Below are 14822 nucleotides of genomic sequence, written 5' to 3'. Positions count from 1 at the left end.
CCCCCGGCGGGTCGTCGGGGCCGCCCGGTGCCATCCCGCCCCGTGCCCAGGAGAGCGGCCGCCTGGCCTCGCAGATCCGCCGGCTGTACGGGGCGAACCGCCGCGCCGCCCGCCCCTTCTGGCTGTGCCTGACCGAGTTCGCGGCGGGGACGCCGATCTACGAGCAGTGCCTCCGCATGAACGACGGCTTCGCGCGGTACCTGGTGAGAGCCGAGCCCCGCGCCCGGCAAAAACACCCGCGGTGGGGACTCCTGAGCCCCCTCGGGAACCTGAATCTCATTTAAAACTAGATAATTGTTGCTGTTCTCCCTTCCTCAAACCACACCAAAGGCTTTCGATGGGGAGAGAATTTAATGGAGTTTGAGATATGTGTTGTTCAGTGCCCGTACAGAAACGTTTTCCAGTTGAAAAAGGAAAACACAAAGCCAGTGTTTCTGTAGGCAGTTATACATCCAAACAGCAGTGTCAGTCCCAGGATATCTGTGTCTGGGAGGTTATTTATTCTGGCAGATAGACCTTGGGCTGATGGGTTGCTCCTCTCCCTGCCTTGTGTTTTTCAGATGGACACAACTCCAGAGAGTTACCTGGACCTATTTCCTTTGGATGCCATTGTTTATCTCACTCCTGACTCTGAAAATGGTAAATATTTCACATGCTGCAGGCAAGGGCTAAAGGTTGAATTTCAGGAATCTCTTTTTGAGGCGGTTTTGTGCCTCAGGCGAGTGGGTTCCTCACATTCCCAGTCCCCTATTGCACAAGATGTGCTGTGTGCTCAGATCTGGTGCTAAATCTGCTCCCATGGGACCTGCCTGTCCCCGGGCCCCAGTCCCTGCTGTCCGTGGGAGTGGGGTCTGCTGGGAGAGCAGCACCTTGCAGGATTCACTGCTGAGTGGGGCTGAGCCAGTGTCCTGTTCCTAGTCCTTGAAGACATCGACCCGGATAAGGTGTACGTGCTGGGAGGGCTGGTGGACGAGAGCATTCACAAGGTGAGTGCTGCCTGCTCCATTCCCTCACGAGAGCAGAGATATCCCGGTAGGGTTGCTGCCACCAGCATCCCTTTTCCCTCAGATCCTGCCCAGACCCAGCAGCGGGCCGGGCCAGGCTGCAGCAGTGCGGGTGCCACGAGGCCCAGGGCAGGTTTTGGCTCTGTGGCTGCTCATGCCACGCGTGTCTGTGTGTCCCTGCAGCAGCTGACCCTGCAGAGGGCACGGCAGCAGTGCCTGCAGACAGCCCGGCTCCCCATCCGTGAGTACATGGTGAAGGCCCCCAACCCCAGGAACTACCACTCGGAGACACTGGCCATCAACCAGGGTGAGGGGCTGCTCTGGGGCTGTGGGGACACGCTGGAGTGTGGTGTGATCCCTGCTGATCCCTGTTCCGAGGTCTGTGTGCTCCCTGGGGGGACAATCTGCTGGGGGGCTGTTGTTGGGAGTTTGGGGGCCTGTGCCAGGCTCAGCCCAGGGAGGCTGTTGGTGTCCTGTCCTGTACCACCTTGGGCTGGCACACTTGGTCGCAGCAGAGGATTGCAAGGTGGAATTGCAAGGCAGCTGCAGATGGGCTCGTGTCCTGGGCCGGCTCTAGAAAGTTCTTGCCCCTGAGGTGGCTGGGGGCTCTGTGTGCCCAGGGGAGCCCTGAGGTGGGGTCTCAGCACCCAGGAGTGATGGTGGGAGCACAGCAGGTGTGGCCCCGTACAGGGGGTACCATCAGCCACACAGACAGGTGGCACAGGTCAGGCAAAACAGTGACCGAGGGCACCTTGCTATAGTTGACACAGACTCCACTTTGCCCAGAGCTCCCTGAAGTCCTCTCCAAAATACCTGTCTGCCCCTGGGTGGGCTGCCTGTGGCACAGACTCTTCAGGTGTTACGGGGGGGACCCTCTCTGGGTCAGCTGCCACCCCTCCCTGGTGTTTGGTGGGCGTGCAGAGCTGCTGGCACAGGTGTCACAGCACGTGTGTGACTCAACACCTCTCTGCTCCTGACAGTCTTCGACATCCTGAGCACCTACTACGAGACACGGAGCTGGCCAGAGGCCCTGAGGGCTGGAGTCTCTTCTGGAAAAGGCTTCGTGCTACGGGAGGCAGCGGAACAGGTGGAAACAGCCCAAGGAAACTCTTTATTTTGTGGTGAGGAGCTGCACAGGCAGGAGGCACCGGCGTGACTGGGCACAGGGAGCACAGTCGCTTGTCAGAGCAAGGGACCTCTTCAGAGCAACACCTTCTACCTCAGCTGGATAATCCCCATCCCCCTGGGCAGGGAACAAGAGCTGGTGGAGCCTGGGATCAGTGAAAACTGACGTGAATTCAGTTTTGCTTCCTTGCACCTGTTGGTTTGTGACTCCTGCACCTACACTTGCTCTGGGACAGGGAGGAGAGCCTTGATGTGTTTCCTTCATTTTAGTTAAACAGTGAGTAAGGTGAAGTTAGGATTGCAAAGCTTATGGGCGAAGAAAATCCCTCCCCATGGGCCAGGACAGTGCTGGTCCCACAGGAGAATGCAGGATGGGAGGCAAGGGCACCATATCCCCACAACTTAAACCCAGCTGAAGACTTGGTGAGTTGTTGAAGCCTGTAGCTAGTTCTACGCATCTAATCTAAAATAAAACGTTTAGATCCCCATTGTATCCTTACAGTTACTATGTGTGGTACCTTGTCATGTGTGACATGCTCAGGTGTGTCCTGCTGGGAGGTACCTGGGCTGGGCTGTGCCCTGCACAGAGCAGGCACACGTCCCACAGCCCCAGCAGGAAGCATGTTCGTGCAGCTGTGTCCATGTGTTACCTCAGCCATTGCTGCCAAAAGAGACCCAGAGCCTCACGGCCACTGGCAGCGAGACCTGAAGGCCGTCTGAGGTAACTGTGGTTATGTGTTTTTCATTTCTTTTCACAGCAGGAGTGTCTCACACACCCGGGGTTGTGCCCAGGTGGGGCTGTCAGAGGGGGCGCAGCAACAGCTGCTGGGGGGCTGCTGTGGTTTAACCCCAGGCAGGGGTTAACCTCTGCTTATCCCCAGGTTAACCCCCAACAGGGGCCCGGGGTGTTGTGGTGTCAGTGGTGGCTGTGCCCCGAGGGCTCTTGGCAAGCTGGAGGTGGAGGTGACCCCCTTGGGCAAACCAGCCCGAGGGCACTGCAGTGCTGCCCCTCGGGGGGTGCAAAGTGAGACCACCTTCACAGCTCATACCTGGCCAGGGCGAGCTGCACCTGGTGGGAGTGGGGACGGAGGCTGGTCCTTGCCCACGGAGGCCGTGGAAGGGTCACTGCACAGCTCTGACAGTGGCATTTTGGTGTTGGGGCTTTGCTGGTTCCTTCTGGCAGACCCAGAGCTGTGAGTAGCACGGGGCTGGGGGGTCAGTCAGGGGCTGTCTCATGCATCAGCAAACAGAAAGAGAGTTGCTGCTGACACAGGAATTGCAGTGGAAGAGAGGGAGACGTTGCTGCCTCCTCAGCCTGGGACAACCCTTCCTGCCCTCACATGGGAAAGTGGTTGAATATGGGATCGCTGCATTCCCTTGGCCACAAAAGGTGGGCAGAGCCACCTGGGGTCCTTCACATTAGGCCAGGGTGGGGTTTGATGTCCCAGAGCCTGCCTGGGGATCCAGGAGCGGGTGAAAGGCAGGCCAAAAGGGTCCTGTCCTTCCCCACAGGTGACAGAATGTGGCTGAGACAACCCCTTGAGAGAGGACAACACCTGCCCGGGCGCAGGGAGTGAGGGATGAGCCTGGGGCAGGACACACAGGCCCCTGCAGCGCTCCAAGAGCACCCCTGGGCACAGCATCTCCTGGGGAACCCAGCTCCCCGTGGCACCTCTGGCAAAGGACGTGTCCTCCCATGGCCGTCCCGGGGCTGTGGGGCTGCACGTGGCCATGGGGGACAGCCCGAGGTGGGCAGAGGGCACACGGCTGGGCTCCGTCCCCTCCCAGTGCCGCCGTGTGCCCCCCGCCCAGCCCCTCACAGCCACGGGGGTGCCCTGAACTGCTGCAGGAGGCAGAAGATGGCAGCTGAGAGGGCCATGTGCTGGCGGGCGAGGAGCTTGGCCCCCAGCTCCGGGCAGCCCTGCCCGTGGAGCTGCTGGTGGACAGCCTGCACCAGCCCCTGGTAGGTGCCCACCACGTCCCCCAGCGCGGCCCCCAGCTCCCGCTGCCTCTGCCTGCAGCGCCAGCAGTGGGTCACCTGGAAGCAGGTCACTGCCAGGTGAACCAGGCGGTCGAACGTCGCCCTCAGCGCCCGCTGCACCTCCGTGAGGGGCTGCTCCGGGCTCAGCAGCGCCTGGCAGCTGGACAGCAGGTCCCGGGAGGCCCAGCCCAGGGCACCCTTGCTGTCTGCGCCCTGCTCCATGCACTGATCCTGCAGGTGGGTGGCCTGGTTCCCGGAGAGCTTCCCCACCACCTCCTGGAGCTCGGCAGTGTAGGCCAGGAAGTGGGAGAAATCCACGGGGCTCAGCCACGCCTGGTCCTTCAGCTGCCCCAGCGCCTGGACGTGGGGGTCCCGCCCGGCCCCGGCCCCGGCGATGGACACGGGGAACCCGCCCACGGGGGTCCCGGGGAGGCTGCAGCTGCTGGCCGGGGGGGTGGTGAGGGGCCCCAGGAACGGGGGGGGGCTGGTTTCGTGCTCCCCCTTGTCGGGCTGGTGGAAGCAGCCGATGTAGGGCAGGCGGCAGCCGCAGCCGTCGGTGCCGTGTGGGGACAGGGAGCTCTGTGCTGGGGAACACAGAGAGCTCTGCGCTGGGGAACAGCCCCGGGGCCTCGCCGGGACGGGGCAGGAAGGGGTCTGCTCACCCTCCTCCTCGTTAAAGCAGAGGAAGGAGTGTTTCACAGCCATGTGCCCTCCTGCCTCTTTCCCCAACGAGCCCAAGGGAATCGGGCCTGAGGAGTCAAACAGCCCAGGAGATGGAGCCAGGCAGGAGTCCTTCCCCACCTCGGGAGCCTGTTCCCCGGGAAAAGAAGCCTGTGCAGGCTGTGGCTGCTGTTGGGCCACATTCCCTATGTGTCCTCCGGGCTCCCTATCACCATCACCCACCCCCAAGCTGCTCAGCAGCTCCCGCCCAAAGCCTGCTTCAGCTGGGCGTGTCGGCATCTCCCTTCCCACAGCATCGGCCCCTGCACACCCACCGGTTCTCTGAGAGGCCAAAGGCACGAGTGGGACATCCACCCTGTCCTGCGCCAGGCTGAGTGATGCCAGGTCTGTCCTCACCCCAAACGAGAGCCAGGAGAGGCGGGTGAGGACCCCCGAGGCACCACAGTCTGCCAGGAGCTGGGCTGCCTCTGGGAACCCCGCGTGGCCCTCGTGCACCTTCCTCAGGGCCTCCCCATTCACCACCTGCGGGCTCCTCGCCCGGGGCTCGGGTGTGTCACCGCTGCCCCCGGCACAGCAGCTGCTCTCCTGACAGGGAGCCGGGAGCAGCCCCTGGCCCTCGGCCACCTCCTGGGCAGGGGCCACGCCGGGGCCGGGAGCCAGCAGGAGTTGGTCAGCAGGGCAGGTCCCCTCCTGGCCACAGGATGGGGTGGCAGTGCCAGCCTTGTGCGGGGTGACCTCGTCCCCCTCCTCCAGCGCCCCCGGGGCCGGCCCGCCCTCAGCGGGCACACGGCTTCCCTGGCTCAGCGCCCCGGGATCTGCCTCCAGCGGGGAGTTTTCCTGGGCAGCTTGGCTCTGTCCTCCGGGAGGGAGCTCCTCTTCCTCTGCGGGCAGCGAGGGGGGGTGTTCTGGCGGGAGGCCACTGCCCTCCTCCCCGCGCTGGTCACCAGGGCAGCGAACGGCCGAAATGGATGAAGCCACCCCCTCCATCACCGACTTGGTCTCCATGGTGTCAGGCTCCATCTCCATGGGGTCACAGCAGGAGTCTGTGCCAGCAGCGTCCCTCTGGGCCAGGGTGGCCACAGGAAGGTCCATGTCCTTCCCCGTGTCCTCACGGAGCAGAAGGCTGGTCCCCATGGAGGGGAAACTGACCTGGGAGGTGTAAGTGGTTTTCAGGAAAGACCTTCTCTTCCTCAGGCTCTTGGCATACGTCAGCTCCTTCTCCCCCCTGTGCTTCTCCCTCACTGTCTGCCCTGTTGATGGGTCCTCCCCCAAGCTGTAGCACCTCAGTCTCTTGGGGATGCAGGAGGAGTTCTCTGTACCCTCCTGGGATGTCATATCATAGCCTGATGGCAAGAAAAAGAACACAGAAATCAGGAAACAGCTCCAGGCAGCAGAATATCCATATGTCTGTGCAGTGGGCCAAAAAACCTCTCAGCACAGCACTTGGAATCACAAACACAAGTGTCCAGCAGCAACACCTGGCTCCCAAGGGCCAGGGGAAACCATCTCTCATGATCAAGCACCTCCCTGGTGTCAGAGATGTCAAGGAAAAGGCAGAGCCTGTGTCTGTGGGTACAAGCACCAAAGCCCAGGGTTAGTTACGAGGGCTCTGGGCAGTCCCCTCCCAGGTGTGCTGGAGTTGTTTCACCTGATGGCAGATGTGGCTGTAACTCCCCGGTTAAATTTGGTGACAGCAGCAGCAGCTACAAGAGCACTGCCCATGGCTGTAGGGTTATCATCAACTAGGAACACGGTCAGAAATTCCCAGCTGGATATTTAGATGATAAAAACTTCCAGAGATGACTATTTTTTGTCTGAACACAGTAGAGTGATGATGCACTAATGCAAAAGTCAAAACTGTTTAATGGCACAAACCAAATTCTTAAGAGGTTCAGTTAGTACTGGCAAAGTAGAAAAAGGAATCCTCTCCCTTGTGAGGATATACAATGACTGGGGAGTTGCTCAGCCTCAGGAATCCCTGATCCAGCTACATAACACGTCCCTGACCCGAATATGACTTTTGGTCTTGGGAAACAACGTTTTACAGGTTTTGGCTCTCCTCAGCTCAGAGGAAGAGAGCAGAGATTCCAGAACGCCACACTCCTCTGAAAACTGACTTTTCCTGCGACCCAGTGCTTGGATGTGACAACAAATCCCCCTGCAATGTCATCGTACACCCGCTGAGGAGTGGCTTGTGGAGAATGGGCGTTTGAAGGTCCTTCAAAAATCTTGGGGAAAGTTTTCTGGAAGGTGATTCCCCCCGGCAGACCGACGGGAGAACAGGCAGCGCCCCAGCCCAGGTGGGAGGGAGGTGACCCGCACCCCGCGGGTGTGGGGTTACCTGCCAGCGCGCCCGGAGGGCTGAGCCTGTCGGCGGCATCGTAGAACTCCTCCTCGGAGCTGGAGTCGCCGAACCCCGGGGGCGGCTCCAGGACGAGGTGTCCGTGCCCGGCGGGGCGGGCGCTGCCGGCGGGCGATGTGCCGTAGCACAGGCTGTAGTAGCCCGTGGTGTCCATCTCGGACAGCCGCGTCTCCAGCGCGCTCGGCCCCGCGCCCTGCTCGGAGGGGCTGCCCCCGGGACCCTCCGCCGACGGCACCTGCAGGAAGCAGAGATAGTCCCGGGCCCCCGCCCCGACGGGGCTCCCCGCCGCGCACACCGGCACGAAGCTCCTGTCCGAGCTGCTCATCTCCTGCACGGTCGGCGTGTAGAACTGGAACAGCTCCGGCCCGGAGGAGGAACACGCCTCCAAGCCATCCTCCTCCAGCGCGTCCATGGAGTCGCTGGAGCCGCTCGTCTTGAAGCCGCGGCTCTCGGAGTTGGCCGAGTCGGACGCCTCGGACGCGCTGTCCGTGGCATTGTCAGCCCCGTCCCGCGGCTCGGGGCCGCTCCCCCCGGGGCTGCGGGGCTCCCCCGGCCCCTCCTCGCCGCCCCGCTCCGCGGGGTGCTCCCCGCGACGGTCCGAGGAGGATTCCAGCTCCCAGGAGTCCTCAGAGTCGCTGCAGGCTCGAGATTCGTACCCTGGGATTCAAACACAGGCGTCAGCCCGTCCCGTGCGGCGGGCAGGGGGATCAGCCCACAAGGGGAGGTGCGGCCGGACCTCGGGGGTATTTTTACCCCGGAGCAGGATGCCAGGGAGATGCAGGGCAAATTCCGGCTGACCCCTTGCCCCAAGACTCGGTCTGCGACCCCCACGGGCCTGCCCCCATCACAGAATCGCGGAATCACGAAGGTGGGAAAAGCCCTCTAAGATAATCAAGGCCAGCCTTAACCCTATGAGGGGCTACCGCTCCCTCACGATGCTGTTCGCGGAGGGAATAACGCCTCCAGTGCTGGGGGATCCACCCACTTCCTCCCCATCCTTCGGCAAAAAAAAAGGCTGCTTTTGTTAAACCTTCTTCAGCTGAGACACGGTGCAGCTGCTGTTTTTTGTCTCCCCACGTAAATATGGAGGTGTTTGCATCCACAAAGAGCCTGTAGTAGCCGATGATGAGGCAGACGAGATCCTTTGCACTGTTTGATTCCAGCAGCAGAGTCAGCACCTGTTTAATTTGGGGGTTTTTTGGGGGAGTGGGAGAAAAGAGAAAATATTAGAATAAATAAATATTTGTACCACAGTCTGCAGGAACATGCTGCTCAATGGCAAGGCACCCACTCTCACCCATACACCCCTCAGTCTCTTTCTGCAGGAGTCACAAAGAAGAGAAATCTATTTGTTTTTCTTGGCTTTTGTGCCTTTGATGGAGGAGAGCAGGAAGAATCACTTTTTCCTCCAGTAATTTTTTTTTGTTCTTCCTGTGAGCTTCCTCTCCCCAGTCTGCCCTAAGCCCTTTGTGCTGGTCACACCCTGAGCCCAGTGTAAGATTTTTGAGAAGGTGGTCTGAGTGACCCTCTGTCCCACCATGGCAGAGCCACTCACCTTCAGGTCCTGCAGGTAGATCTTGACCGTGCTGACCCTCTCGGACTCCTCGCTGAGCTCCACCCTGCTGATGCTGGGGAACTCGGCCAGGCTGGTGACAATGTTGAGCTTGCTGTTGATGATCTGGCTCACCCCGTGCTTGGCTCCCACCAGCAGTGCCACGTACGACTCCCTGTCCTGCAGCTGTAGGGGCAGAGGTTAAAGAAACCTCTTGTGAAGAGAGGAGAGTTCTTTTTTACTGTGAGGTTTAAGTCTTTCCAGTGTATTTCAAAGAGTTTTTGAAGCCTTTCGAGATTTCTTGAGTACTTTACAACACAAAAAGTACAGACAGGACTCATCTGGAGAGCAAGAGTCACAGCTTTCAATTAGAAATTTTTTGCATAACTATCACGTAGGCTGGTCTGTTATCCACTTCAGTGGGACTGTGCTGAGTTTCCCCAGCAGAGCCCCTCACCAACACTTGCCATGGTCTCTCAGGACAGGGAGGAGCAGCGTGACCAGCAGGGCAGCACACCAAAGCCAATTACACAAATGAACAGCTCGTACCATCATGGTGGCATTGAAGATCTTCCCGCTGTACATCTTCAGGTCTCCCAGGATCTGCAGGTAGCTCAGGCGCACCTGGGTTGCTGTGAGCTGGTGCTTCGTTTGGCAAGAGAGGAAAACACCATTTAGAAACAGGCACTGCAGGCTGGAAGACTTTCATGCAGGGCTGTGTATCTGACCAACATGTTCAGCTCAGCCTGGACAGGCAACAGGGGTGTCCAGGACCATCCCACATGGCCCACTGGGCATCCCAGAGCAAACTGCAGCAGGACACACAACACAGGGGAGTTGGGGAGTGTGGGAACAGGCAAGGGAAAGGCAGGAGAAAAGCCCCAAGCGTTGCACAGGGAGGAGACCCACAGAGGAGGGACACTCCCTCTTTGGCCCCAAGAGACACTGTTGCCATCCTGGGAGGTCCCATGGCTCGGGGGTCACACACCTTCTGCCGAGGGTCCAGCAGCAGCTGGTTCCGCTTCAGGTGGTACCCGATGGCTTTCTTGATGTCCTTCCCCCTCATGTTTCGAAGCAGGGTGGGGGAGATGAAGTTCTCGATTCCCCAGTCCCTCCTGCCAGAGAGAGAGGAAGGGAGCACAGGGGGTCCTGGCCGTGCTGACCCCCAGCACCACAGGACAGGGCAAAGGCACCTCACAGCCTCGTGGGGCTGTAACACACTCTGCTACCTCCCCCAGGTCAGGAGAGGGGCTGGAGAACGTTCACTTTCATGCAGAATGCCTCTTTTCACATGCTTTTACAGGAGCTAATTCATGAGCTTTGTCAGCAGAACAGTCCCAGTCTCCCCTCATCACCCAGAGGACGGAGATTCTGTCCTTGCACTCACTTTGGTGACAAGATTATGACATTTCAGATCCCTGGACCCAAAAACACGAGCCATGTGTGCTGCTGGGGGGTTTATTCAGCCCAAGCACTGCCCACCCAGGAGGTGGGAGCGCTGCAACTGCTCCCTGCACACAGCTGGGCACATCTGGCAGCACAGCGAGTCACCACACCTATGTCTGTTGATTAACAACTGGCTCACCACCAGTTCCTGAAGCGGGGGGTTCTCTGGGGCAGGCACAGTCTGACAGCACAGCACACCTGCTCCTGGGTCATTTCCCCCCAGATTCCATTAATTCACAGGATCTACCACTTTTGCCCAAAGTAGGTAGTTCTGGCACGGTTCTGGTGAACGAAGAGATGTGCTGGCTGTGCAAAGCTGGCGATTATCTCCTCTCCCTCCAGCTACTGCAATCAATGCTGGCAGGAGCAGCCTGGGTCATCATCACTGTGTGAGAGATCTGCAATTTCAAGTCCCTGCTCCAGTGACAGATCAGAACCTCCCTCTGTCTTGGGACATGCCCAGGTGTTCACTGTCTGTACTGATCAAGTAGTTCAGCAGATTAAGGAAAGGGAGACCCATGAGGCAACCCTGCCCTAAAACAACCAGCACAACCGAGAGGCTGCAGCCCCTCTGGGTCACAAACAGCCTCCTGTCCAGAGCCAAACACCAGGCAAACATTGACCTGATGCCACTTTTAGGTGGCCCCTTCTTTTTCCAGGCTTAGTCACAACAGAACACAGAAATGTGCGAACTTACTCGATGTATTTCAAGGACACTTTCTGTGCCTGAGCACACGCATAGATCCTCTCCTGTATGTGCAGAGCAGCCAGACGTAACGCCAGGCTGCACTTCATTTCCACAGCAAACCTTTCCTGGAGCACATCACTGCAGCTCTGCAGCAGAGAGAGCAGAGTTAGCTCAGAAAGAAGTCAGGATGAGGCCGCTGATGCGACACCATGCATCCAAATAAGGGTGTCACCAGCCAACCATACCAGTTGATTCAAGAATTTAGGGCAAATTAAATTGATTTTAAGTGCTCTGCATTCCACATCCATGTAGCTGAGCGAGTCAGGCACACTGTGGTTTAAAGCAAAAACGAGAATGGGGTGGGAAGGGGTTCTGAAGCACGGAACACCCCGGTGTCACCTGCAGGTACAGATATTCAAAGGCCACTGGGTCTTCCTGCAGGAGGTCCAAGGGGTCCTTGGGGATAAAGCACACTCTGAAGAGGCACCGGTAGTCATGAGATTCTCTTCTCTGCACAACCTGCAACAGACACAGGGCATCACACCACAGCCCTCCCTCCCTGACTGCATGGCAAGCAAACCCACAGGAGTCGCTTAAATCCTGCAAGGAGATGGTGCAGTTTGTCCTTAGCAAACACAAAGAGACTTTGCTCGTGCTTGTAATTTTATCTCTGATTCTTCACTGGTTTTTGCTTCTCCCTGCAGTAGCTTGGAAGCCCTTTGACAGCAACACTTCATCAAACACCCACTGATCTCACACGCTTGCAGCGTGACCAGGACAGAGGCTTTGGGTCCATGTGATAACAGCAGGAGAAGAGGCAAACTGCTCTGCTTTGGAGCTCAGTCACAAGGCACAGCAGCCATAAACACACCCCTGAATCATCACTGTAATGTCAAGACTCTGAGTTACACATCAGCACATTTTATTCTGGGCAAATCCTGCCCAGCAGAAATCCCCAGGCACGTGTGCTCAGTGGTCTGGCAGTGTCAGCACCAAGGGACTTGAACTCAGTGTTCCTTGTGGGTCCCTTCCAGCTCAGGATATTCTGTGTGTGATGCCATGAACGCCCCTGCAGCACAGCAGATCATCAACCAACACAGCTGTGACACCTGAGCAGGCAATTCCACACAGGCTGGATGAGCCCAGCACCCCTTTCAGAGCTGCAGAATTACATGAGCTCACGTCACGTTGGCAGGACAACAACTTCTGAGCCAGAATTTAATCAAAGCGGCCCCTGGCTGGGTGAATGCTCTGACTACTCTGGGCACTGTAAATAGTGAGGTGGTGCACAGCTGCCTAAAGGCTGTTCTAAGGCTCAAACACTCCTCTCTGGACGGGCCCGTGAGACAGGTGGCACAGAGGAGGTGAAGCCACGACTGCTCCACACAGTCCAAGCAACGCCAGGCCATGGGTGCTGCTCTGCTCTCCAGCCCGGGCGAGACACTCCCAGCAGTGCCATTGCTCCAGGGATATGGATGAAGGCCACGGCAGAAGGGGATGGCAAGGCTGGGGGCAGCAAGGCTGGGGGCAGCAAGGCTGGGGGCAGCAAGGCTGGGCTCACCCCTGTGGTGACACCCACAGCACTGGGCTCTCCCTGCCCCTCTCTGGCCTCTGTTCCTGGGTCTCAGCCCCCGCTGCAGGGCCGTGGGACACACTCACCTGTGCAATGAGCTCCTCCTCGTGCAGCAGGTGGATCTTGGCCAGGTTGTACTGCTCCTCCAGCACGAGGGCGAAGTGGGCGATGCTGCGGATGGACAGCTTCTCCTGCAGCGTCAGCACGATGTCCTGGCAGGGCACAGGGGGCACACGGGGCTCAGACAGCACGAGGGTGTCACCGTGTGACTCCAGCAACGTGCAAACTCCCAGGTGCCACAGGCATCAAATCCATCTCCTGGAGCTGCCTGTCCTGAGCTGCCTTGCACTCAAAGTTTTACAGTTTTTGGCTGGGTGTTGTTGAGCACTTTTGTCACCCTTGGTCCAAGTGTTTCCCGCTCACTATTCCAGCTTCCTAAAACTCTACAACACTTTGGACACAGATGCCACAACCCTGGAGGTGCACAAGGCCAGGCTGGATGGGGGCTTGGAGCAACCCAGTTTAGTGGATGGTTGGAACTGGATGCTCTTTAAGGTTCCTTCCAACCCAAACCATTCTGGGATTCTATGATTTGTGGAAAAACTACAAGGAACTGGTGAAAAACACTACTTCCCTCCAATAAACAAGAATTTGAGAGCATAATTGTAAAAATCTTACCAAATCTGACTGAAACTGGTGTCTCAGTTTTAATGGAGGATTCTGTCAGAATACTAAGTGTTATGAAAATAACAAGGTTTATTTCTGGCAAACAGAAAACATCACATAAGGCTTGACTGAGCACAAACTGAAACAGAAGTCCTTGGACTCAACCAAGCCTCTTGAGGCAACAAAAAATGTTTGACTCACCTCAGCTTTAAGCCAGAATCTTTCAAGCAGCAGAGGAATTTTTGGAAACACCTAACTGGGGAAGATTTTACCCATTTGGGTGTTTCTGGAGGGCTGCACTGAAAAACTGGAAAAACTTGTTCCAGGTCAGAGCTGAGAAACTCAAGTCAAAGATGAAGAGCTAATCCATCCTTTAGAAATTAAATCCTTGTGGGTGGGCATTCAAACCTCTCTTTACAACTCCCCTCCCCATTCCTAACAACCTCCTTGCTTTATTTCACCACTTGCTTTTTGTCTGCCTCGTAAGCAGATCTTTACTCTACCTGAGAGACCATGATGGTTTTGTGAAGCTTGGATGAACCAGACAACAAACTCCTCCTTTTCGAGGAAAGTTTTTGCTGCACGATAAATAAAAGCTCTTTGCCTTTTCCCCTTGGAATTCTTTCAGCCTGGTAGCCCCAGAACATGTGTCCATCATGTGTCTCTCCCACAGTGAGAGAGGTGCTTCAGGACACCGTGCATCCTCCAGCCACTGGGCATGGGCAAATCGTGTTAATTCCAGCACAGACAGTGGGCAGCTCTAAAGATCAGGCTGGAGAAAGTGGAAGTGCGTAATCCTATGTCTAAGAAAGGGCTGGATTGATGGCTCTGGGGAGCAGCACCGTGTTTGAGGGGAATGATGGCAACTCGTCTGTGAGCAGAAGTCACCCGAGGGAAGATCACTCTCCATTCAGGAGGATCATTCCCTCAGATGCTGCTCTGTCACCTGAAGGGTTTAATCAGCTTTCATGTCTCCATGGGGAAACAGTGTCACCAGAGCAGAAATGAGGCTGGGACATGGAAAACCCAGTGTGCCCAGCACCAGCCAGGGATCCCCTTCCAGCCTCCCAGTGCAATCTGGAGGCTGCAGGACCCCTGCATGCACCTCTGCTGATGGGTTGGACTGGGTGGGACTGGTGGGAACAGCCAGCCAAGCACTGTTACCTTCACAGTGGTGCTCCTCTCGAACCTGAAGGCCTTGGTCTGTCCGTTCTCCAGGTACACCTTGAGGACGTTGGGCATGCACAGGAGGGAGCTCCCCTGCAGGACAAACCCAGCAGCTGGACCCTCGGGCACCAGCTGCCCTGCCTGGCACAGCAAGCCCTGGCATCCAGGAAAACCCTTCTCAGCCTTGGCAACGCTCTTCCATGGCATTGCCTTTATCCCTGATTACCCTTCTGGCACGGAATGAGGGGAAGGAGAGCACAACAAATGGCTTTACCGTAACACTCCAGCCCACGCCACGGCTGCACGGGGCCGGGCGTGACCTCTGGTTCCCGTGGGGCACAGGAGGATCCAGCAGACACTGAAAGTGGACAGTCATCCCCCCTGCTCATTACTGAAAAGCAGTGGTGCCTGACAGAAAAGGCACCTTCCCATCTCCCAGCACCGGGCAGCACAGACCCCACACTGCCCACCCTCCCACCAGTCACAGCCCACACCCTCCACCCTCCCACCAGTCACAGCCTCACCCCGGGCACTGCCCACACCCTCCACCCTCCCACCAGTCACAGCCTCACCCTGG

At 57.8% G+C, this 14822-nt stretch overlaps 2 protein-coding genes across 6 annotated transcripts in view; one reads left to right on the top strand and one right to left on the bottom strand.

Annotated features, from left to right (window-relative positions):
• Positions 1-11: 11 nt before the first annotated feature.
• On the top strand, positions 12-2617 carry TRMT10B (tRNA methyltransferase 10B; the record flags this gene model as incomplete). Its single annotated transcript, XM_027709099.1, has 5 exons — positions 12-203; positions 561-639; positions 919-986; positions 1188-1311; positions 1985-2617. Coding segments are annotated over 5 exons (639 nt in total), but the record flags the coding sequence as incomplete, so codon positions are not given.
• Positions 2611-14822, bottom strand: part of FRMPD1 (FERM and PDZ domain containing 1) — a 28336-nt gene continuing 16124 nt past the window's right edge. For all 5 annotated transcript variants that reach the window (XM_027709085.1, XM_027709082.1, XM_027709086.1 and 2 more), the window contains 10 exons: positions 14243-14338; positions 12499-12624; positions 11239-11358; positions 10849-10985; positions 9694-9820; positions 9255-9350; positions 8709-8891; positions 8184-8331; positions 7133-7810; positions 2611-6134 (listed from right to left, as the gene is read on the bottom strand). In XM_027709085.1, the coding sequence (XP_027564886.1) occupies positions 3946-6134; positions 7133-7810; positions 8184-8331; positions 8709-8891; positions 9255-9350; positions 9694-9820; positions 10849-10985; positions 11239-11358; positions 12499-12624; positions 14243-14338 (3900 nt within the window). In that variant the 3' untranslated portion in view covers positions 2611-3945. The remainder of the gene's footprint in view (positions 6135-7132; positions 7811-8183; positions 8332-8708; positions 8892-9254; positions 9351-9693; positions 9821-10848; positions 10986-11238; positions 11359-12498; positions 12625-14242; positions 14339-14822) is intronic.

This window comes from Neopelma chrysocephalum, unplaced genomic scaffold (genome assembly GCF_003984885.1).
Source record: "Neopelma chrysocephalum unplaced genomic scaffold, ASM398488v2 Primary Assembly neopelma1_96687, whole genome shotgun sequence".
NCBI classification, from domain to species: domain Eukaryota; kingdom Metazoa; phylum Chordata; class Aves; order Passeriformes; family Pipridae; genus Neopelma; species Neopelma chrysocephalum.
Note: the sequence above shows the minus strand (reverse complement) of the source record. Positions and strands in the feature narration are given on the sequence as shown.